At 38.5% G+C, this 25,500-nt stretch overlaps 3 protein-coding genes across 5 annotated transcripts in view; 1 reads left to right on the top strand and 2 right to left on the bottom strand.

The window, feature by feature from the left end:
* Nucleotides 1–4,914: 4,914 nt before the first annotated feature.
* LOC124159559 (cyclin-dependent kinase 9) lies at nucleotides 4,915–15,491 on the bottom strand. 2 transcript variants are annotated; one of them, XM_046535442.1, is made up of 7 exons: nucleotides 15,121–15,491; nucleotides 14,567–14,648; nucleotides 14,397–14,487; nucleotides 14,151–14,317; nucleotides 11,683–11,801; nucleotides 8,633–8,771; nucleotides 4,915–7,189 (listed from the first exon to the last, which is right to left on the bottom strand). In XM_046535442.1, the coding sequence occupies exons 1-7, from the start codon at nucleotides 15,258–15,260 to the stop codon at nucleotides 6,701–6,703; spliced, it is 1,227 nt and encodes a 408-aa protein (XP_046391398.1). In that variant the 5' UTR covers nucleotides 15,261–15,491; the 3' UTR covers nucleotides 4,915–6,700. The 2 variants fall into 2 exon arrangements, with proteins under 2 accessions (XP_046391398.1, XP_046391399.1); XM_046535443.1 differs by lacking the exon at nucleotides 15,121–15,491 and adding an exon at nucleotides 14,790–14,983.
* A 234-nt stretch (nucleotides 15,492–15,725) lies between these two features.
* On the top strand, nucleotides 15,726–18,517 carry LOC124159558 (STING ER exit protein). Its single transcript, XM_046535440.1, has 4 exons — nucleotides 15,726–16,138; nucleotides 16,218–16,374; nucleotides 16,459–16,681; nucleotides 18,225–18,517. Exons 1-4 carry the CDS (start codon nucleotides 16,018–16,020, stop codon nucleotides 18,378–18,380), a joined length of 657 nt encoding a protein of 218 aa, XP_046391396.1. The 5' UTR covers nucleotides 15,726–16,017; the 3' UTR covers nucleotides 18,381–18,517.
* The window catches only part of LOC124159557, a 52,316-nt gene continuing 45,209 nt past the window's right edge, over nucleotides 18,394–25,500 (bottom strand). For both annotated transcript variants that reach the window (XM_046535438.1, XM_046535439.1), the window contains exon 12: nucleotides 18,394–23,411. In XM_046535438.1, coding sequence (XP_046391394.1) covers nucleotides 22,482–23,411 — 930 coding nt within the window. In that variant the 3' untranslated portion in view covers nucleotides 18,394–22,481. The remainder of the gene's footprint in view (nucleotides 23,412–25,500) is intronic.

Here is a 25,500-nt window from a genome sequence, read left to right as displayed (position 1 = left end):
AAAATGTCCGCGGCGCGGGGATGAGTGCAATACGATCCACTTTTTTTTTCCCAATATAGCATTGAATCGTAATGAATTTGAAAGATGGCATAATCACGTGAATAAATTTCAGTCAATACCCCTAATTATACCTTTAATTCCCCGTGAAACTCGGATCAATTAGTCCGTCAGCGACACTTGCGGCGACTTTTGTAAACCCATTTAAATGCGCGGTGGGGGACAACACTTTTAGAGGCCAACTTGAGGATCCTCTTTTTTAATATTCGTGATCAAGAGGAATCGGGTAGAGCTCACCTCAGCACAACGGGTGCATCGGAATATTCCTTCCCAGACCTAGAGACCAGCCACATCGGGGAGCGACAACCCAGCGGAGACGGGATTAGTCAAGACGAGATACGGACGACTCGTGCGCCTCCCACTGATTGTGAGATACATGTATATAGTCCTGTTTTCCCTTCCATGGTTTTCTTCGGAATTTTTCGTGGGGGAGAGATGTGGCGGGTTCGCGCGGAGGCCCAGTTAACCGGCACGCCGAAAGACAACGGCGCCAGGCATCGAGTGATTCCGAGGCCAAGAGAAGCAGTAGCGCAGCGCGGGGGGGGGGGGGGGGTTTGGTGGGGAATGAAGCCCCCCAGAGCTCAGAGAAACTTTTAAGTTTTATCTATTTCACTTAATTTGATTAATATATCTACTTATAGAAGAGTATAAGGATTAATAAAATATCCCTCAGAAAGCCAGAAAAACTCACCATTTTGAACCATTTATCATAAAAAATTCTGGGGAAGGGCCCCCGCACCTCCCGCTTATCCTGGCGGGTATACCACACGCTCCAGTGTTAGTTGCGCCTAAAACCCCCCCTAGCCTTTATTTCTAGCTGCGCCCCTGAAGGGAAGGGGGTGGTTTCCTGGTTATACCAACCCCCCTTTGAGCCTTATTGAATTCATGCTTTTACTTCATCCAATATGTGTACTTTCTTTTATTGAACACTCGTACAAAATTACTGTTTGTGAGTCCTAAAAACACGTTTCCAACATCAAAAACCCCAACATTTTTTGCGTGGGGAGGGGGGGGGGACTTCCCTTTGCCCTTGGGTGCTTTCCATTCACTCTGGAAGGGTCCCAAATCGGCAAACACCCCCAAAAAAATCCTGGCTAATCTTTTCAAAATCCTGGCTACGCTACAGTCCGAGGCAACTATAAAATGCCACATCTTCCTGCATGTGGAGTAAGTTTTACTGTGAACACCCAACTTTCTATGGAAAAATCTGAGGAATACTTAATTGCAGATTATTTCTGTAGGAACATCAAATCATGGTTTCGCTTGTAGTAGCCCACGTCGCCCCAATGACCATGTGGGTTTCTCCCATTCCAATCCCAACCCTGGAAGCGTCCAACCCTGGCTCCGGCTCCTATCGCAGCGGCTCCCCCATTTTCATTTTCCATCCTCTCCACCCCCCTTCCGAGGTGACTGGGTGAATAGTTTATAGTGCTTGGTTCCCAGTAGGAATGTGCTAGTAGCACCTTTTGATCTCGAGTCGAGTTGAAAACTACTCGCAAGTATTGAGTCAAGTTGAGTATGAAAATTTCTGAACCAGGCAATAAAACAACGCACGTACCAACATATTCTCATTTTCCAATCCCTGAGAGAATTTTCCATTCTTAATACTAAGACTGATGAAAAAAGGAAAAATAATGAGGAACGTTGATGGTAATTGTGTGAGAATTAGGGATAAATGGAAATTAATGCATCTTAAACAGATCCATAAACACGATAGAAATGAATTAACCCTTAGTAATATGTCGACAATTTCATTATTACATATGTATATGTATCCAATCTGCTAAGAAGAGTGCTGAGTCAAGGTATTTGTATTAAAGAATTTATTCATAAATGAATCATGTAATATTGGACCCTTTAAAATTCTCATGCACAAAAACCAATTGATCTATATGCTCAGGCAGCAGGTTTTGACATCTTCAGATTGCGGTATTACTCCCTGCCGAAAATTGTCTTTCTCTACACCCTTGCGTGGATGGAAAAAAGAAATTTCTTGACAAAATTGTAAGACCTGGGAACCTAGTTAATTTTTATTAAAAATTATATCAACAATTTTTTGGATCTTGTATCTTCATGAAATTCAGGTGGACAAATCGAACAAACTATGTATACAACTTACCTTTAGCTTTATAGACTAAAAAAGAAAATTTCTTCATTTTCCACATCATTTAATCAACCTTAGCAACTCTTTTTTTATAAGTTCAAGATGGAGCATAAACGCAACAAAGGAATACATTAAAATTAACATAGGATGTATGTAGTGCTCAAAAAAGGCTAAATGATGGCTTTGGTGATGTCAAACACCGGGAAAAACCGGCATTATCCGCAAAAACCTGGAAGTTGCCTATTTTTTCATAGAAATAACCATTTTTACGTATTCTTTCGGCATCTGAGGAAAGAAAGTAGGGTAGGGTATAAAAGTATAGCATAAATAAGTATGAGTATTGCAGTGGTCCACTACGAATACGCCACCGGGTGGGAAGATGGGTGCCTCCCATGGATGACGAAAAGATATTCGGTGCCCACATCGACCATTAAAGTGCTACAGTGGTTGGTTGACTACTTCGTTTATAGCAAGCTGAAACTCCCAGGCATTAGAACGACTTATCAACTTTAAAAACAACACCATTATATGATTTTGCCTCCTGTCGACAGAATTCTGAACTGACTGCCCTTGACAGCTATGTAACAGAAACTACTTGATTTGACATTCATGACACTACTCGAATCACTCGAGTCGAGTACCAAATACTCGACCTAACTCGAGTTTTTGAGTACTTGCACATCCCTAGTTCCCAGGCCTTGTGGTTGTATCCTCTAGTGACCCACCCTTGGCCACAAACCATTGTGAACACCCAACTGTATAGCCACTGGGGCTCATCAATAAAAAAGAAGCCAAACCTAAAAAAGTTAGTGTTGATTACTCTGCAACAACAACACACATCTATTACCATATACAATCAATGGACATACAATAGATACCTAGCATACGCCTGAATTAAGGAAATTCACATGTCAGTGGCTTAGTTGATAGATGAAGACTATGAGTCACACTCTTATGCCTGAATCACATGTTAATTTCTTCCATTCCTCCAAGTGATAGCCTCAGTCGTACGTTTGCAAGGACCAAAAGAGTGACCTCTCGAACTTTCATTTTTTGAGCCACACACAATCATCTCAGCAGTCCCCCTTCTTCCATCGCTTCTACAGCCGCCTTCCATTTTACAACTGTCATTCAACTATAAGCCAAGGGTTGCATTACAACTGCTATTGAACTGAAGTCCTAGTAAATTTCACACACATGAATTTTGATAACAATCAGTTTTGTTGCTGTGCAAAATTCTCATGTGTGTGTGTGTGAAGTATTTATGTGAAATTTACGAGGTTTTTTATTCCGCATTTCAATTTCACCAAGTCATGCATCAAAATATGAATTTTATCAAAATTATTGGAGGCCACAGTGCATTCTGATTGGCCTAAAGACAGTAACAGAGATGGTTTCATAGACAGAAAACGTGCCGTGTGATGGAAAAAGATATGGGTTTTCATCCCTGGAGCTGTAGTGAGAAATGATTGCGTGATACGGTCATTTTTCCGCCATCATTTGAGGGATCACTTGGAAGGGATGGAAAAAACGATCATGCGATTCACTCTTTACAGACTGGATGGCACCACATGAAATGGCCGACCATCCACAACTCCATGTCTGTTCAGAGGAAACCTCTCAGAGTCCTATTTTGTAAGAAATAAACACATTCATCTCGTTGACATCACTTCAGAATAGAGTTTGACAACTGCAGTTGAAATTAAATGGATGAAAATATCTCACGGGTGCATGCTAGCTGGCTTTGTCCGACCCTTGCCTCAGACTGACACCCTGCCAGGGACAGATTTTTAGAAAGATTAGCGGTGCCAAGACCAGGTAGTGGACGTGCATCATTTTCAAGAGGTGCTGAAGTAGGTGTATAATTGGGAGGGCCTCTGGCGTACTCCCCAGCCGCAGTAGGCCCAAACGGTGGCCGTCCCATGCTCCCCCACTTCACCTCTACCTTCCCCAATGGAATCCCATTCGTAAAACGAAAGCGATCACGCACTAGCTGCATTCACGGAAGCACCGTGTTCCTGTTTTCCAAGCCGCGCAGTGCGCGACCGCGCTCCTTGATCACGGATACATTTGGCAACTTGTGCGAGACGCGACTACGTGGCGTGGTGCCTGAAAGTGTAGTTTCCGACGTCGAGCAGTGGTTTTGAAGCATTCGTGCAAACCACTTTTCTGTATCTGTGATCACACAGCCACGGATGTGTGGTTTTCGAAACCAGGCCTTACATTGAGCATTAATAATATGAGTACAACCACATTATCGCCGCTAAAAAGATCGCGAAATGGCAAAGAAAACTCTCAATGAGTTCGGGAAGCACTCTTAAATTCATGGTTAAATAAAAAACACAGTACTGTTCCACAACCTCGAGGTTGGTTCAAGGTTGTGGAACAGTACTGTGTTTTTTTTTTATTTAACCATGAATATCTCATCGTTCCACCAAGTAACGCCTAAATCTGTTGATTATATAAGCACTCTTAAATAACAGAAAAACTGCATAAATAATAATAATATACTGTTTGTTTTACGTAAACCATGACCATTACAAGACCCTTTAGTGAAACTTTTGTTATCCGTGTTTTCTGATTATTCGTGCCATATCTCCCCATCATTAGCCAGGATAATCGGGATAAGTGTACTGCACCTACACCCGTGGCCCACCCGTTGGTTCCACAGCAGCCTGAACCTGAGAGTTACGGCTCAGCAGTGAATGCGTTAAAACAGGAAAAATGTCAATGGTGAGGATTAAAAAGGTTCATTTCTTTAAATTTTTTTATATTTTCTAATAAAAAATTCATATTCAATACTTTACAAAACTCATACATAACTGACTGTAATCAGCCACAGAAGTGATAGTTCTACCAAGGTCTCTTCAACATCACATACATAATAGCCCTGGGGAATCACCAGCTCTAAAATTCAAGTGTCATTAATACATGCACCTTCTTTAAAAATCAATGTGCTAATTATCGTATGACCTTGAATCACAGTTTAAGACTAGTGTAAATGTGGTCCTAAATTACACATTTCCCAAATATTTGTTCAACAGGAAGAAATAATCTGTATTTCCAATAGAAATGACACCCACTTCCATCACAAATGACTTCCTCACAGATTGAACCCTCTGAAAAGTGTACCGCAAGCAACGTCACTTTTTTATCTCTCTCCCGCAGTCCGCGACTGTCTTGATAAATTTCTAAAGTGCACATCAGTTATTATCAATACTCTCGAGTTCAGAGAAATTCAATCTTTTGAAATACAGGATAAGCAATGACTTGTTATAATCATCTTAATACTATATAAGCAATGGCAACTTCTCTGAAAATGCATTGCATGAATTTTTCTACAGTTGCAGTCATTATATGTGTAACCATCCCAAAAACACATCATCATCTGCTTGATTAATGCTTCGGTTCACAATTCACTCACAAAGCCGTGGCATTTGAAATGCAAGGACATATAAAGAACACTTAAGTATACACAATAAGTGCAAATAATTGGATTCACCCATTATTTCTATGTGACTTGCAAAACGTAGATAATGTGCACAAAAGAATTTTTTTGGAAATTCTTTCAAGAGAAATGATTCAGCTGGTTATAAGTACAAGGAAACTATAATTACACACCAAAATGTAACTCTAACAGAAACAAAATTGATGAAAGAATATACTGGAATAATTACACCGCGCATTACATACAAGATAGAGAAAATAGATGAGCCACTCTTAAAAAGCAATGGACAGATGTTTTAAAAAAATTTATATGAGATTCAATGGCAAATGGCAATGCTACATTGGCTAAGAACTGGAGTATCAAAGGTCGGAATATCTCTTCCACCAATTCAGTGCCATGACTAAGCATAATGAAGAATATGATTATATTTAACAATGGTATTTTTGGCTGAATAAATAAACCAGCAAATTGTCAACAAAAAAAACCAATCTATCGGAAAGTGAACAGAAAATTGCAGCCCTTCTGATGCAAAAAAATGACCAGCTACAGTTGAGATGAATCAAGAGAAAATAGAGGATCAGTCAATGCACACAATTGAGCATGTAGAATATGATCTGGATGATATGGTAAAAAAAAATGCTATTTCCCCTTCAATACGGGATTTCCATATTAACAAAATGGCCTTCTCCTCTCCTAACACAGTCGAATTCATTGGAAGATATACTGATGTTAGCATGTTGCCCCTAATCTTAGATTTTTTTTCGAATTTATACTCACTAAATTAAAAAGATTAACAGTATAAATAACTGAACAAGTAACCTTTGAAGCAATTCTACCTCACGATTACAAAATTCTGACCCATTTTGCATTTTATTCAGTATATCTCAATTTTTTCAACACAGCACCTAACTCCAGGCCCCTTTCTCCCACAATTAATTCAAATAAGTAAATTATTTATGCACCCATGCTGCACGAACACATAAATAATAACAACAGCAATCCTCAACAATACTGCAGTGCTATGAGAATGCACGATTGCTCCACTTGGATACATGAATGACATGATTCGGGACATACTCTTGAGCTGTGTGCTAGAAGACCCGATCTTGGTACCCTCCGTCGCCGGGTGGGGGGCGCTGCGCAGCTCGCACGTGGTGTCCATGGTGCCCGTGGTGTCCCTGGTGATGATGATGGTGGTGGTGACCGCCAGCAGCACCAGCGGCTGCTGCGGCGGCCGGACGTCGGGGTGGCGCAAGATACTCAAACATGCTCTGCGTATGTTGGGCAAGCATCTTGGACAAGTCACAGGGCATGGGGTCCGTCCAGAAGAAGTCGTGATTAAGGGCTGAGTCAGAATCGGCACGCTTAGACGGGTCGAGGACGAGAAGTCTGTCGAGAAGGTCGCAGGCGTATGCGTCCTTGACATACGGCTTGAGACGCTCCTTCACTTTCCTCTTCTGTCCCTTCGGCAGCTCCATCTTGCTGTAGAGTTCCAAAGATTCCACTCCGGGCCAGGTCTCTGGTGTCACTGATCCACACAGCTGAGATATTAGCGTCAGCTGTTGCTGTTCCGTGTTACCCTGAGTGATTAAAGGAAGCAAGCAAGTCAATCAGGGTTTCTCATGATTTTTAGAATCAAAAATGTACAAATGCAAGCTTTTTAATAAAAGCATGATTTAATTAATTCACTAAATAAACTTACATATTCTCAATGGGGTCTTTGACTAAGATCCTAAATTACAATTCATTAAAAGAATTTGGCAGATTGAAGGAAAAGATAGAGAGTTTCATTACTCATCAAAAAAATACTCATGAGCTACTTAAGGTAATGCAAAAACGAAGCCAAGGGCCACTTGGCGGGAACATATGACATCGTCAATTTAACTGCGGAGGGGTTAAGACCATTGATACTTGATCGTGATTTCATTATATTCAATATTTTCAGCCCAGAATAAGATGCACATACAAAATATTGTACTGAACTTGACGCTAATTCCCTGGCTTTCTGGTGGTAATGTTGTCCAGCAATGAGCTAGTTCACCTAATTCCTTTCACTTCCCATTGTTATGGGGCTTGAAAAATAAAGAGACCCATACATATTTTTCCAGTTTCCATTATGCTACCAACTTTTCCAGCCAATCACAGCAAAAAATCAGAGGCCTTTCAACTTAAGCAGTTAAGCTGATGATGATGTCACATTCTCATTCTGAGCAGATCACCAAGTCTCAGCAACCCTAGATTCAACTATAAACAATATTCCATCACCACTGCATACACTTCTATTACGGGAAAGGTGGTGTCTGCCATTGTTACCCTATATGCTATGATGAGTCTTAAGGGGAAACGGGCAGATATGCACCATGGCTATTTTTAAGGATTACGAGCGTGCTGCCCCCGCTCTTTTCAATGCAGGTCCACAGAGGGATACAAAGAAATCCAAAGCAATGTGTTCCTGCGGAGAATAAAACATCAATGCTCTGGCACTCATTGAAGAATTAAAATAATGCGGAGAAAGTTCTGCAATTTTTTATGGACTCAAACCCATCTTGCATCGTGCACTTCTCCATAAAGATTTACACCATTTCCATGGCAACAGTCACCAACCTCGCAGGACAGCCTGTAATCAGAATGCATAGAGGGAGGGAAAGCCAATGTTGAGACAGGTAGCCAGGAAGATGAAACTACGGTCGGTGCAAGTGTGGGGACAAGGTTCCTCATCTTCAAATTCCTTTTGCTGGGACATCTTGTCTTGGTGTTTGACTCCAGATATTCTAGCCCTGACAAAATGTATCTTCATCAGTGAACGGCAAGGTAAAGCTCTTCCTGCAAGGGCCCAACCTCTCATGAGTTGTGTGCCAACCCTTCAGAGATTTTTCCAGAAATTCTTCCCCGTTCATTCAACTGTAGAGTGGAGCATAGATGCATCCAGACTTTTGGAAACAGTAGTACTGAATTTAACCAATCTATCTATGGCAGCCCAAAACTAAACCATCAAACACTAATAAGTATGTAATTGAAATTACCTGCATGATGGGACTCCGTGTCCACATTTCTGCCATGATGCAGCCAGCACCCCACAAGTCCACAGGAGGACCATAGTTTCGGTCTCCGAGGAGGAGCTCCGGAGGCCTGTACCACAATGTTACAACTCGATTCGTATACCTGAGAATAATAATAATGATGATGATAAGGAAAATGTAAATGATAATGAACATATTGATAATAATACTTATGATACAGTGAGGTTGAATAAGTATAGAGTTCATTCCGAGCACACCATCGCATCAACCAACCCAGATTTTGATGAAACTTGATGAACATCATCCACTCACCAAGCTAAGCCTATGAGAAAAGCCAAAATATTCTTGATCTTTACTAGTTTACAGCCTCCCAAAGGTTAAGAGGATTCAAAATTTCTTCCATTTTAAGTGTGCACTTCTGAAAGTGCACCATTTCACTTAATAAAGTCATTCCCTCTCATTTCAGACGAAAGTGTTAAGGTGCAATAATAGCAAGGATGTGAGGACTATGAAAAAAAAAATTCATGATTTCTTGATTTGTTTTCCCAACCTCAACAAATTCTTCAACTGTGTATGTACAAGCAACATTTTATGCCCAAAAAAATGGTTAACTTTGAAGAATATCAGTATTTTAAATTGATTTTGATACATATTTTCTTCTTTCCATTTTAAATAAAAATGTAACATTCCAGATTAATCCTTTAACCTGAGCAACATTAATTTCTCAAAATCTTTTTATAAAAGTGAGGCCAAGAGGACTACCAAAAACTTCAGCATAAAAAAGTGTGAAATGGCAAAACCAAAAATAGTTGGAGATGTGCAGAGCCAACTTGTACAAAACATTAAAAGTGACTACCCTGTCAGGATCCAAACCTGGAGTATTCTGGTCCATAGTCAGATGAGTTATCGGTTTTACCACAGGGCCCCTTACTCAAATACGAATAATTACATTGTTAAAACTTATGCTGCAGCTGAGTGATTAACTAATGTTAAACATCAAAAATGGGGCCTCACAATGCTTCAGAAGAACTAGAAATATCAAAAGAGTGTGATGTCATTTGGTTCTGATCTGTACTGAAAATTTTAAGCACATACCTAACCAGGAAGTGATTTAAATTCAAGTTGCAAGATTTTGCTTGAAAGGACACATGTACAAAATATCAGACAAGAGAGCAAAACTCTTTCACTTTTCAAACCGTGATAATATGTAATTGAACATTATTATGTTAGCCACTCATACATGAATAACACCATGCACAATGTAGGCATGTAGCTAAAGTAGGAATAACAGGAACCAAATTTTCTTCTGTCAAGATAAAAACTCTTGTGCCAAAAAATGGTTATCCTGCACAGACATGTGGCAACAGAAATAATGGCCAGCCAAGAGTTCATTCATTCTTCATGGATTTTAAAAGTATGAGTGCTGTCCTATACAAACCTAAAAACACAGTGTGGTATATTATGTCATAAAATAATTTTAATCGTCCAAGAAAAATTAAAAATGGTAATGTTGAGCTCCCTGAGAATGGTGGAAGCTAATACTATTTGGCATTAGCAAACACACAGGCAATGAGTTACACCACAGAACTACCAGAGAAGGGCCCGTTGGATTGGCCATGTTTTAATAGCAATAATGTGAGGAATAAAAGGAGAAGTACCAAAAGGGAGACTGTGAAAAGCAGAATTTTTTCGGTACATCATTTTTTTCTAACAAAGCATGCAAAAAAATGACAGACTTTATTTCTATAAATGGTAGGTAATACTTAAATGATTATTTTCACAACAATTAGCTTGACTGTAAAACATTATTTTCAACACAAACTTTTAAAAAATCTCTGAGGATATTTCTCATTACTATTTGGATTTGCTCACTTTTTCTATGACCTTCAAATTTTCTTCAGAATTGGATGAAAAATAGGACTAGGACTATATGCATAATTTCCTCAAGAGGTATAGGTGCCCTCAGAGACCAGAGTCTTCTAATTTCACCCATACTTCAATTCATTATGAAAAAAAACATGAATGGTTGAAAAATATGAACTCCAACACTATGGTCCAGAAGGAACTAGCTTGCGAAAGGGAGCAATTGAGGGGTGCAGAATACCAACCCTACGATTGTAGTGCTATGAATGAATGGAACCAAAAAAGTTTGACAATGTGGTGAGTGTAACACAAGCAATCTATTAGTAGAGGTCCGTGAAAGTGGTCTTATTTTTTGCTAAAATTCGTTTTAAAACCATGTGATTTCGGTGTTATAGAAAATCTTGGCGGTGTTATTATAATGCTACAATTTTCCCACGTTTAGAGGCGTTTTTTTATTTTATGGTACACGTTTCATGAATACTTACACTTTTATTAAGCATTTTACATAATATTGAACACGATTTCGGTTAGTCACTGGAATTACTGCTCAACATTGACGCGTACCAGGTGCGTGAGCTTGTATTTCCGCTCTTCCGCAGCCGCGTTAAATTTCTTTCCGCACATTTTTAATTCATAATATCTAATATTTCAGGTGAGAAAGTGCCTCATTCTAAATATTTCAGTATTGATAGATGGGAATTGAAGGCAGAGGCTGTGGTAAATTTAACGGCAAATTCTGGCAGAGAAATCACTTCGTTGCGCGATATTACGTGGATGCGTCATGCGCGAGACTAAACGAGCCAATTGACCTTGGAATCGTAATGAAATAGAGCAAATGAATGTCGGAAGCGTTAAACAATGAAGGCTTAGGCTTTAATAGATTATGACTCATTTGATGCGATTTTTTCACTAATCCACCAAAAATAAAAAAAACGCGAAATTTCGGTTTTATTTACCGATTTCGCGTTATGTCGTGTTATTTCGTGTTACTTCGCGATATCGCGTCTCGCGAAATTCACGGACCTCTATCTGTTAGGAATGAATTAGTAAAGATCAATAAAGTTAAAAAAAAAACTATCAAAGAGATGATTTGCTGTGATTTTTCTTTGCCAATGAATACAAGGCAGTTTTAAATTCTTAAACTTATTTACATAATTTTACTATGCACAAAATTCAAAACGTTTGTTTACCTATTGGCAATTCCATTTTTGTTGGCACTAAATGCTCTTGCTAAACCAAAATCAGCAAGTTTAAGAACACCATTTTTAGTTATCAACACATTTGCAGCCTTCATATCCCTGTGCAATATCTGTGAATAGAAAACAAATAGTTAAAAAAGATAAAAAATCATAACCATTAGCCCCACACAAGCGAAATTTTATGAATATAAATGCAGAGGTTGAGTGCTCCATTCTGCTTTCGGTATTGCTGCCACAAAATAGCTGTTTTTCAGACATTTCAGCGAAGAAGACAGCTACAACCTTGCAGAGACATGGGAAAGGACCTTAAAAATGACTAGCAGAAACAGAAATGGTATGAACCAATCACAATCAGCCAGCTACTGCATAAAAATAAGTGAATCCATCTTCGATGCTTCCAGGCTGGAGAGAAATGTTGTTTGAAAAACAAAAACCAAGCCGAAGCAATACTGAAAACAGAATAGAGCAGTCATCTACTCCTCACGGAAACCTCAAAGCCAACAAAGGAAAAAGTCGACCTCTAGCAAAGGAGAGCTGGTCATTTTCACAGTCTCACCAGGAGAGTTCTGAGCAGAATACGTAGTTAACTGAAATGTTATCTTTAGGTGTGCAATTAATCATTTCTGTGCTCATATTGCACTGTCAGTTAATACTGAACCCTATATTCAACTTTAAAAATACGAAACAGCTGCAGGGCAGTCACGTTTCCCAAAGGTATTTATGGGAGAAAGAACTAATGTTAACCGAGTCTCACCTAGCATTTATACAATTTGCATTCAGTCTGGAAGTTGGTAGAGACTTTGAAGCTATGAGCTATGCTTTGAAAATGGTTTACAAAAAAGGTGTGAACATATTAACACAACCAAAATTGCTATTCCACACCCTAAAAACACTTAGCCAACAGGTACTTTCTTAACTGGAATTTGATGCAGACACTATACATAGGAATTCTTTTAAATGCACACGAAGGGCATTGCAAAATTTAACAGCCATTACTCCGGGACATGAAGAAGTTGTACCTCTGCTATAGTTTTCATGATAACAGACATAAAAAAAAGAAAAAATTTCCCAAGCAAAAACCAATGCATAAAAAAATATAAATACATAGATGGCACAGTGATCAAGTCTAATTAAAAAAAAAGATGCCTGCAATTGGTTCCTGTAAGTAAGAGGCACATATAGATGTTAGAATCATTTTTTGGATTCTAAAACTATCGATTGGTAAGGAGGAAGAACCTCAAATAACAATACCACAGAACACATGAGATTAAAAACAATATCCAGAATTAGCACTATTGGGTGCATCAATACCAAGCGATGTGTTAAACTGTGGACCATATATGGTGTGCATAGTTTAATATTTTACAAAAATCTTGATATGGACACTTATTATACAGAAAAAAGGTAAAAAGGAAACCTTGATAACTGTGGACATTGCTCTCTGCTAAGTGCATACTTCAAAATCTACATTCAACTTGGATTTACCACAGACATTAGATGACAAAAATGCTTACAAAAAATACCTCTAAAAGGTTGAAATTATTCAAGTTGTCTACGAACTGAATGACTGGACTAACATTGAGCAAGGGACAAGCGACATCGACACATCAGATCCCATAATATTACTGAAGTTAAAGAATTTAAGCCGGCACTATGGTTGGCACATTGGGTGCCCAATCACACTTAAACTGTGGTGCTCTCGACTTGAGTTTGCAAATAACAGGCATGGTAAATATGGGGTTGGCACAACCAATCAAGAAATGTCTAAGTGACAGAGCACCTGACAAAGCTGCACCCCCAATCATTCCATCTTCTAATCTCCCAACATCCAGCAATATTGCACAAATATCTTTCATTCCGATTGGTTGAACTGACATGTTTGTTACTACATTCTCCTGCAAACATTATGAAATAATCTTCAGCTGATAGAAACTTGTACATGCAAACCAAAAATCTAAAAAAATAGAAGATGTGCAAGGGATTATCAATCATAAAATTAGGGCACATAAAAATTAAAAACAGTAAACAAACAGTGTTCATATATGTAACTTGATAGCCCATAAAACCAAGAAAAACTTCCACAATCAGAGGCAAGGAATATCTTGGCGGCAATAACGACTACCTTAAAGGCCTGTTTACATGGTACATCAACTCGTACGGGTTAATGTCTAAATGTATGAATGCGAGAATGAACGCCAAAATGCACCGTGTAACCACCCAACTTGTGCGAATGCATGCACAGAAAATAGAACCTGTTCTAATTTGGTTAACGCATTCATACCTGTTCCGTTCCGGTCCACAAAAATCATTCACGCAAACGTAACATTAACTCATACGTGTTAATGTATCGTGTAAACAGGCCTTAAGACCAACTCTTCTGAAATTAATGCATAGACTACGCAAGGAAGCCACGGATCTTTAAAATTAGTTTACTAGGTATCAGCATATTCAACACCTACCTTGTTGCTATGAATGTAATACAGTCCGTTTAAAAGTTGCTGCATAACTTTTTTTATTTCTCCCAAGCTAAATTTCACATTGACATTCGATAAAAGACCAGCCAAGTCATGCTCACAGAAGTCGAACACTAAGTAGAATGTTGAACGAAACCTGTTGTACTGGGAAGCTGAAACGAAACAATAATGATTTAAGTATAGATAATATGTGGTAACACACATGTAAAAATTGCAGTGTTGACTTTTTACCTTTCGTCCTACAAATTTCCAGGAGATTTACAACGTTCTCATGTTTGAGAAGTTGCAAGATTCTTATCTCTCTCAAGGCTGTGATTGGGAACTGAAAAATGAACAGCCATGTCAACACATTACCTAGCAGGAATTGTCTCCAGTATTTCCCCAAAAATTAATTTACTTACTCCTTCCTTTTCATTTTCCATTAACACCTTCTTCAACGCCACAAACTTCAAAGATTTCTTTTCACGGGCTTTAAACACCTCCCTGAAAAATAAATATATGATAGGAATCACAGAACCATTTCACATGCACGTCACAGTGACAAAATATCTCACTTCCATTAGAGTTTGGCGAGAACGTTTAATACAAGATGCAGTATTACTTAAGTAAAAAGAGGTTACCAACATTTGTATAACCATAAAATAGGGGATCCTGGCTAAGCCAAATTATTTTTTCACGACGAATTTCATCCATGTTTCACAGTACCCGTGCGCGTGGCTGCATACATAGTTACTCGTTACACTCAGTGTTTAGAGGGGGCGACCTTTGAAGTCTTAAGTCTATTTTGAGCTACACGCTTGAGATAACTCACAGCAGAAGTAACAGTACACAATATATTTAGGAATAATGAACTGCGCTTGAATTTAAACAAAATGTGATAGCATAGGCTTTCTTATTCTCACTGCCAAATGACGCAAGGTCGAGGTCAGAGCCGACATCAGATAAAGAAACTTACCCGAATGTTCCTTGACCTATTTTTGCAACTTTTTCATATTTAGCCACCTCATCACAAAATGGAAAATCGAAGTCTTCTATGTACTTTTCCTTCTCCCTGCAGTTCATAATAGTAGAAGAAGGAGCATTTCCACTGGTCATGGTGAAAGCTGATGAATCCACTCACAATTGCTCTGAAGTTAACACTATCACATAATACACAACGCTCGCATTAAATCTTCATCCACCATTCAAAGGGATTGGCTTAATAATATCCTCAACATTATGCCGTACTCCTTACAGCTGCACACAATTTCAAGGCAAATTCATGAAGATATTCCTCAGTATTCCACGACACCCTAGACTGCCCTAGACCCAAAACAATGTGGAAGCAAAAAGCGATACTGTCGACGGTTAACTAATCGATGTATCGAAATATGCAATTCCTCAATTTGTACTAAATCAAATTTATGGTAATAAAAATTACTCGATTAAATGGTTAATTTTCAACTCATTTAACTTATTAATTATATTAAACACACATTAATGGAAATGGCCAGCATTAATACCAGCAAAAAATATTTGTCGACTGATCGACTCAGCAGTCGAGTCTGGTTGTATTTTCGGTTGTCTTCTGTTGTTGGAGTCAGGTAAACAAGGGAAACAAGATCTTTTGGTTTTGGTTAATCTTTGCCTAATTGCGGAGGTATTTATGCCATTTGGCGTTCTCTCTTGTTGTCTTGGATAACTCTATGCACTGCACTTGGATGAATATCTCATAAATTCCTCTGATATTCCTGCAGTGTGGTTGGTTTTTCTGTGCTTAGTGATGTAACTCTCCTTGTTGACAAAATAAAACTCGCGGACGTATCGTTCATAGCGTGAATTAAGTAGTGATTTTCTTCGGAAATTTTTGGCGATGCCTAAAGTTGTATCGCGCAGTATTGTCTGCTCGGACACGAGAGATAAAGAAGAGTACAGGGAGGAGAGGCCCCTTCACTTGTACTATTGTCTCTGTGGACACATGACATTAATTTTAGGTAAGTCACACGCATACATTGATTGCCGGGCACTTAATTGATCATATTTGGATTAAATAAATGGAGGAAAAACTTTCAGATTGCCACATTGAAAAGCTGCCCCTCCGGAGAAGAGATGGTGCCAGGGTAATTGACGGAAGTAAACATGCTCATAAAGTAACGTGCGAACCTGATGAGACTGTTTACATAAAAAGACCTGAAGGTATAGAGAGGCAGTATCGAATGAAATGCCGCAAGTAAGTTACTTGTGTAGCTATGTGGTTAATCCATCATATTAATGAAAATATTGATGTTTAATTGGGCTTTGTAATCCCTTCCAGGTGCGAGCTGCTCTTATACTACAAGCACGATCGACATAGTAACGTTATCTTTATCGTTAAAGGAGCTCTAAAAAGCTCTGGAGAAGGAGCCACCGATATTTATAACCAGGTTGCTGTTGAGAAGCCTAAGAAAATCATGGTTACCAAACATACGAAGAACATGGGCAAATTTAGCTCTGTTACTGTTTCAACCATAGACGAAGAGGAAGATGAAATTGAGGCGGTAAGTTAGCTCGTGCTTATGATTTGATATAAGGAGTAGCCGAAGAAGCATGGGTTAGAGAAGACCATTGAGTCCCACATCTGGATAATATACTTTTCACAGACTTATAACACACATTCGTCTGCCATACTGGAGACTTATTTACCGCTAAATATATATTTTTTGGACGAATGTACTAAAGGATATTGTAAGTGCATTGCCCGTCCCTGCTACCAAGCAAGCATCTTATGGGACTATTAGTGGGTTAACCTCTGAAATTTCATGATTGCTTTGACCAGCGGCTAGACTGTTTCATGATACATAATTCATGGAACCATGGAGTTGCTTTTTGACCGTAAGCATTGTCACATTCCCTTGAGATGTATAATTCACTTCTGTAATTGGGAGAACCATAAATTTTTTCTGCATATTTTCAAAATCAAAGCATAGAATCTATGAATTAGATTTAGGTGCAACAGAAATGAGAAAAGCCATTATCTTTACCAAGGTGAATCCAAAGCCTAGTATGAAATGTTGATGCTATAGCCAGTACATTTTTAGGGAGCTTCAAGATTGTCATTGCCATTGTCCCTCTCATATCACCCATCTGCTTAAAACAAGGTCACTGTGTACAGTCCTGGTGAAAGCCTTAACCTTTAAGTGCTCAGAAATTGATTGGTAAGTTGAATGGTTAAAGAAAGGTGAGTAAAAAATGGGCAGAGAAGGGGCATAATGGTCAACACATTGTCTCCGAATGGTTCTTGGTGTCATCGGTAATTGGTTGGTGAAGCACGTTGTTGCTGTGGTTCAAACCATAAATCCTTTTCGTTTCGCTCTGGCTGTTGTGCACCGTTTCGACTCACAGTAGTTTCGATTCCATTGCAGTCTTAACTCCATGTTTATCTCTTCTCCTGAGAACAAAACTAATAAAAATTAAGTAAGTAGTCATTTTCAATTGGCATCCATGCCCCAAAGTTTGTAGGAGAATAACCTTTTCAAGGTACTAAGGGAGAAAAATAATATCCCAACAAAGTTAGTGTTGCCAATAGTGGTCTCTTAATGAGTTTCATTTATGATGACATGTCAGAAGTCCAAATTCTGAAAAGGGGAGTTCAAGCATATCTCACCGCCTTCCTCTTTTCACAAAACAAATTAGGGACAAAATTATTATAGCTTGTCTGCCTTGATAGCAACTAGCGGTGGTCTATTAGATATTTACCTAGTTTTTATTTGACGCCTTTGACATGTTCTACTTAGCTGTAATGCCTAAACTTTCCTGCATACCTACTCTTCTCCATCTATGTTCTTCATGCCTTACTCCTTCTCCTACTCTTGCCTACGGTCAATCAGTTCACTTTTAGTCTCTGACTTGTTTCATGAAATGGAGAAAATAGTGGGATGTGTTTAAATTTGTCTCATCAGGATTCCGACTCAGTGGCATATTATCAGAAAGCAAGCATTTTCTCCTCAAGTGGTGCCACAAATGTTGTTGGTATTTTTCCCGCCCCTCGACACATCTTAAATATGTATACATGTGCATATTAAATAATTTTTTCCTTTCCAGAGAGAAGTTGCTGACTCGTATGCAAATAATGCCAGAATTATAGAGAAGCAATTGGAAAGGAAAGGGGTGACAAAACGCAAACAAGTGGAACTTCAAACGCAAGCCGAAATGGATGCCCAGAGGAATAGGGTTAGGGGGACATTAATTGACAAATGAATTCTTTTAGTCATTCTTTTAAATTACCATGAACTGAAGCATCATGTTTATTTACAACGTACATCATCCATCAAACACACAAAATATAAGCCGTTGCAATAATGTATACAAAAATAAAAATTTTGTTATCAATTCAAGTGAGTGTTATTTTTTTAACCAGCAGAGAAAATTTTGCCTGTGGAACAATTTGATTCTTCTGTTAAATTCTTTCAAGGTCATCAGCTTCGAGGTAAATAATTGTGACATATATTTTTAACAATAGAACAATGTCATAGTCAACTGAATAAATGTGAAGCACAATATAACAAGAGTTGAACTTGTGCTGTAAGACCAGGGTAATAAATTCTCTGGTATTCATTGATTACACACTGTAAAAAATATCAATGTAAGAAACCACCCAAGGCTGTATTAGATGCATCCCATCATCATTAACTTGGCTAAAATAATATCATGGAAATATGCTGGCAGTTGTGAGTGACCTTTACTTTTCTTCATTAACCCTTGAATTCATGTTGAATAAAGACTCATTGATGACTTAGTCATCCTGGCATTTACCTCAGTTCAAGATAGGATGAAACTTTCTGGTATCCTTAAAATTTAGATTAAACTATTTTTTATAATCATTCTCAATATCATCTGCAGCAAATTAAAATTTTCAAGGCAAAGATACCGGAACAATCAAATGTCCTTGCTAAAAATATGGCCCAAAGTTAACACAGCTACTGCCTCACATGTACGTACTTGCTATCATGATGCTGCTTGAAGGCATTACATACTAGCCATGCAAAGAGGAAAAGCATTTAAATACACAAGATGCTTTGTGCTCAGTTAAATGTACATTGTGCTACCGGAAACTGCAAATGTATCACTGAAAATTCAGCTTATACAGAGCTTCCTAAGTCATCAAACGACAAATTGGAGAAAAAGGAACTGAAAACAATTCATTGGATTGGCTTGAAGTAATACAAGGCTGATTCTGGTTAAAGCATTAAAATGCTAGCTAAAACAGCTATCCATTCACTCATAACAGTTACGCAGACAACGAAACACATGGATCCGATTAACATACTGTCCCTGACTCAACACTTCGGCGGCTTTTTCCATCAAATTACTGTCATCATCAAAATCCTTATTCCTGAATAAATATTTATCATGCAGCTCTTGTTCAGAGCCCACTATAACATGAAAATCACAAAGTCATTCAGTTAAACAGGGTATACTACTTTTAAATTAAAAGGTCAAATTTCTCAATATGTATGTGACTACGCATTTATATTCCACAAAAACCACAGAAGACAAGAAAATGTCTATGATGCACCTTTTTCTTCATTAGAGAGAGCATCTAAATTCATTCTGATAAACCAAAAAGGAACTTACTTCCATTATGTAATTTTCACTTAATATCCAAGTAATACAACATTTTTTTGTGCCCACATTGCTGAGATTTCTTACACTTCAATCAACACCATTGGAATTACATCTCAGAGGAAACATGAAATATATCCTTTACATAAGTCAGATTTATGTGCAGGAGGAGGAAGACTATTTGTATTACCATTACAAAATTGAGAATGAATGAATGTCAACAGGAACAATTTCACACATTTTTCTGACAGTTTAGGCTTTAGATCAAATTTCTACGTTACCATGATATACGGCTGCTTGAAAATACTCCCAGGGTTTTTTATGGAAAACTATTTCATGGACATACCAAATAAATGCACTAATATTCATGGCATCAGGGGAAACAAAGAAAGCTTTGCTTTCACTTTTTTATACCTGTTAAGTGACACCATTGACACCCAATGGTTAATAATATGAAGTAAAAATTTTCCACACACTACGGCACAAGCAATAAAATTAAACAATTTCAAACTACCATCTAGAAAACAAATAAATAAATGATAAGCAACAAATATAACTTAAATTAGAATAATATCCGGATTTCGTTGAAGGAAACCAACGGTTATATGATATTGAAACAGGATAGATATTGAAACCACAGGGTGGTATGCATCAAGTAAGGTCAGTGGACATCATTTGATTACTTCTATTAAAAACTCAGAGAGTTCAAAACAGCAAAATTTTGTCATCTGATACTACATACTTTCCAAACAAGGCAGTTGCATGGGTATATCGTCTTCCAGCAAGCCACCACAGACGCACGGTGTACATAAATGGATTCAATTCAGTGCACTTATTTGCTACGGATTGCGCACTGAGCAATACATTGGAATCATCATACATGGCCAGGAACTTTTTTATGACAAGCATACTTCCGTGTTGATTGAATCACTGCCAGATAATATGATGCTACTGTTAAACATGCTGTAATCTGACATTTCACTTGCAAATTGATATCACAAAGAGCAATAAACTGAGCCGATAAATACCCCACATGAAAAGATTGAAGAGTCAACAAAAATTTTAAGGAGAGACGTCCCCTAATTAAACATCAAATCTGTGACTATGAACACTAACACCAAAAGAAAATAACATGTAAAACGTGATATGATCCATCACATTTTCATCCATCCATCACAAAATTCTAAAACTTCTACAAAAACATAAACAAATACAGAATTGTACATATTTCAGTAAGCATAAACAACAGTAAGAAGAACTAGATTTCAAACAGAGATAACATATAAAGAGTATTTTTTGGTAAGAAATTGATCACAATAATGATAAAGCCAATAGAAATAAAGATTTGTTTTCCTCAAGACTAGAAAACAATAAAGAGCACAATGACTAGTAAATGCAAATAAAAATGCTACATAGGTATTTACTCGAGTCATCTAAGCAATGCTGACAATTCTACCAATGTCCTTCTTGAAATAATTTAAGATAATATAAAAAAGAATACGTTTAAATGCGACAGAATTTGAGATGAGAAATTGACAACCTTATGCATAGGATTGCCAGTTCCTCACCTCACGAGGATGTGTACCCCTCCTGCCCTTAATACGTGATGTATTACTTCCTTAACAACTATGCTATCATCTCAGAATTTTATGGTTAAAAAATCAAACCCTGAGTAACATTTTCCTGTCTCATATGTATTTGACATTTGATTTTTACTTTTCAATTATTTTTTCAGATGTAATTCCTTAATTTTGAGATATAGGCTAATTAATGGCGATAAAGGTCTGCTCTGATTACCATTAAAATTCCAAGATGATTGCAAATGGGTTTACATGGATAATAATTATCATCAAAAAAAGATCAAATGGGGCCAAATTGAGAGGGAGAGCCCTTTCGCATACATATTTAATACTGACTGTCATCCTCATTCCAATGCAAATGTATACATATGTATACATCCATGGATGACCATTTTCATATTGTATAAGAAAACTATATCATATTCATGTAACACACACTCGTGTTTACCTTCTGGTGAAAAATATATGTAATAAAAAATAAATATCATAATCTTTAACTCATCCAATGAAAAGAAAAAAAACAAAAACAACTTGAAATTATAATAAATATAAGTATTAATTATGACTGCTTGAGAGTTCACACCGAATGTTCTCTTCCACATAACACTAATCTGACTAGATTATATTGCACTTTCATTCCGGAAAAAAGATTTTTATAAATGCAATCTGATTAGAATACCTTGACTGGGATTGATACGAGCAAGTATGGCTTTTACGTGTTCCTTACATTTTGGCCTCTTGGTTTGAGCAACATAAAACTTAACAACAAATGGGCTTGAACTCCTGTCCAAATTTGCATCCATTTCAAAAAAATAAATGCATCGCAATCATCGGACTCGTACTATCAGCAATTTCATAATTCTCTTTTTTGTTACATACGTATCTAACGATCATGAAAGTAAAAGATTAAGAGACAATCTTCATAATAAATAATGAGCTCTCAATTGCGATTCCATTACCTTACCCCGAGCAAATCAAAGATTGCACCTGGTTGAGTATAAGTAACATTCTTTTAAGCACAATGTGCATCACATCATGCCAATACACACATTCACAGAAACCACTCACCAAAACAGAGACACTCGGCAAATGACAGCCAAGCTGCAACCCATCCTAAACCTCACTTGCTCACAGCCCAAACTGCACTGCATTCGCACTACTTCCCTGCTCCCATATTTTCCGGCCTCTTCAACACTGTCGGCTCATCCTTCAAGAAAGTTCCCGACCTCTCCCCAACCCCTGATGGGGTCACTATGTCCACCTTGCCCTTGTCCAGGGAAACATTTGACCCGGAGCGGGAGTGAGTGTAGGTCCCTGACAGGGGCTTCTTCCTCGAGGCCAACGTCGAGGATGAATGACCTCCAGGTGACCCCGTGCTCCCCCCTCCCCCATTGACGGTCGACGTCTTCGGCGAGAAGGGCCGCGTTGACCTCTCCGCTAGCGGAGTCCTGGGCTTCGACCCAGGGATGATTTTCTTTGCCAGTATCTCGTTGCCGCTCCTCACCGAGGTGGTCCTCGGAGGAGATGCAACTGCCCCCCCAGCCCCCTGCTTCACTTGGGCGGGTGTCGCGTTTTTGTTTCGGGACCACGGGGTCCTCTTCGGCGTGGGCGTTATCGGTGCCGTGGTTTGGGCCGTTCTCCCCCCGGCTGCTGCCGCTCCCGTCCTCCTGAGATTAGCGACTGGAGAGTTACTGGCCCTCGAGGATGTGGAATCGGGAGTGGGTCGCGAGGGACCCTTGGCGTTGCTGATGGGCCCTCGCCTAGGGGACGACGTCCCACCCTTTGTGAGAGTGCCTTGGGAACCGCTGAGTGGGGAGCCCGTCTGCTGCGGCTGGGAAGCAACTTCCGCTTTCCTGGCAGCACGTGTCGGCGTAGGGGTGAAAGTGCGATTGGCCTTGCTGGCGGCTGCCCTGACAGAGCCCTTTGGCCTGAGTGCGGGTGAGGAATTCCTGGAAGAATCAGATGACGAAATTTTCACCCTAGAAGAGACTGAGCTGGCCTTCTCTGGAGTGCCTGTATTTGATGACACTCCTCCAGTGGATGAGTTAGGGCCTTGCAACTGAGGGGATGACCTGGAACTCTTACCCTGAAAAAGAAGAGGCATTCTTAAACCAATGGTCAGATCTAATGAATGTACAATAATATACATGCAATAACACCTCACCCATGAAACTTTCATAGGACCACCAAACAAAGTTTCCCAAGTGAAAAAGTTTCATGAGTTTCAATTACTCAGACCCAAAATCCCAGTAACAAAAATAATCAACCGATGGAAGGAAAAGAGGATTCATGGGGCCAGAAAATTGTATTTTATGTCATCGCCATAAAAATAACCAAAGAGGATGATTAAAAAATGAAAGACAAAACAAAATTAAGTTCATAGGAAAAACAACTTGTTTTTCATCATAGTGAGCTGAATTCTGTACGTAGCTACAGATGATCAGTGCTTGCATTCCTGAAAATTTAATTCTTGGACTGCACTACTGACGACTGTCGGTACAACCGACACTTATCGGTATGCAGTTCAGAAAATAAGGCATGTAAGGCAAGGCACCCCAAACAATCATAGTTGACGTTTCAAAAAATTAAATAAATGGAGCTCTGTAAATGCCATTGGACCTTCTTTTTGTAGAAAGCCCTCTTCGCCTGCACTATTCTACTGTGTATTTCTTTCTTGCTTGGACTTGGCACCCAGAGAAGAATTTATATAAGTTAATAATTAATTTTTAAGATATTAACAATGTTTAATTATACCACCAACTTAATGTCTAACTCCCGTGGGGTTTTCTTAATGCCTAACTCCGGTGTTTTTCACTGTCAGATTTTCTCTTACTTAAGTACAGTGAGTCCTCTTTTAACGTCACATACCGTTCCTGAAAAATGTGATGATAAACGAAATGACGTTAATCAAAACATAATATCCCATAAAAAACAATGTAAAAAGTGAATATCGGCTCCTAGACCAAACAATTCCTACACGAAAAAATTTTAGCATATCATATTTGGGGCATTTTTTACGATGGGAATGCCAAACTATGGCATAAATAAGAGTTCTTGTCTTCATCAACGACAATAGCAGCAGTGACGTAAATCCTTCTCCATTTTTGTATCTTCCCGCAATTGCTTTCCGTCTTTGCTATGGTGGTCGCCCGAGCAAGGGTCGCCGGGGCATCATCATCGCTGAAACATCGTCGCAGTTACAGGAACCAAAATTATTGTGAACACGAAGGAAAAAGTGATGACAAAAAATTTAGAGTTCTGCACGGAAAAATGCCTTGAAATCACGTTTTAGGTTCCTGAAAACCATTATGTCATGTAAAACCTTAGCACCTACCTAAGAATTCATTTTGCAGAAAATTCGCTAAAACCGTAATGGCAATTAACAATAAACACACCATTTTACATTTTGTACAGACTGACTGTATTACCGCCCACTAAACGAACAACCTGCAACGCCTGCCGCTTTGCCTTTTTTCTCGCGCAAAATTTAAAAGACTTGCTGTTATCGCGAAGCAAAGGTGGGATAAACGAATGACTATCTCAAAATTTTCGTGACTTCATCGCAAAATGACGTTAAACGGGGTGACGTAGAATGAGGACTTACTGTAAATAAATGAATACATATACTCAAGGATTCATCAGTGAAAGAATATCAGCAAATTTTTGTGCTTGGTAAATCTTAATTTTCAAGCATTATTGTCTTGAAGAGGACTTTGCCTGCTGTGTCCTTGTTCAACAATGCATATAAACATGTTATTATTGTGATTTAGTAAACACAAAATTGTTTTTAATTTCAATGATGGCTCGTTTGCACCATTTACATTATAAGTTCAACAGATTCAGGCTTCAATTGGTGGAAGTTAGACATATTTAAGTAAATGAAAGGTCGTAGCACTTTTCCACAAGAATTTTTAATGCGTACAACGCGTTTCGGCTCACTGAGCTATCATCTGGTACAAGACCTTGTACCAAGTCTTGTACCAGATGATGGCTCAGTGAGCCGAAACGCGTTGTACGCATTAAAAATTCTTGTGGAAAAGTGCTACGACCTTTCATTTACTTAAATATTTACATTATAGCTTGCCAAAAGTCTAAAACTTCTATGAGGGTATTTACTTTTTTTAATCACTTTTCTGTTTCAAGAATTCACATTTGGCACTATTTACAGTAAACTC

Source organism: Ischnura elegans, chromosome 5, assembly GCF_921293095.1.
Source record: "Ischnura elegans chromosome 5, ioIscEleg1.1, whole genome shotgun sequence".
Lineage (NCBI taxonomy): Eukaryota > Metazoa > Arthropoda > Insecta > Odonata > Coenagrionidae > Ischnura > Ischnura elegans.
This window is presented reverse-complemented; position numbering and strand designations above follow the sequence as displayed.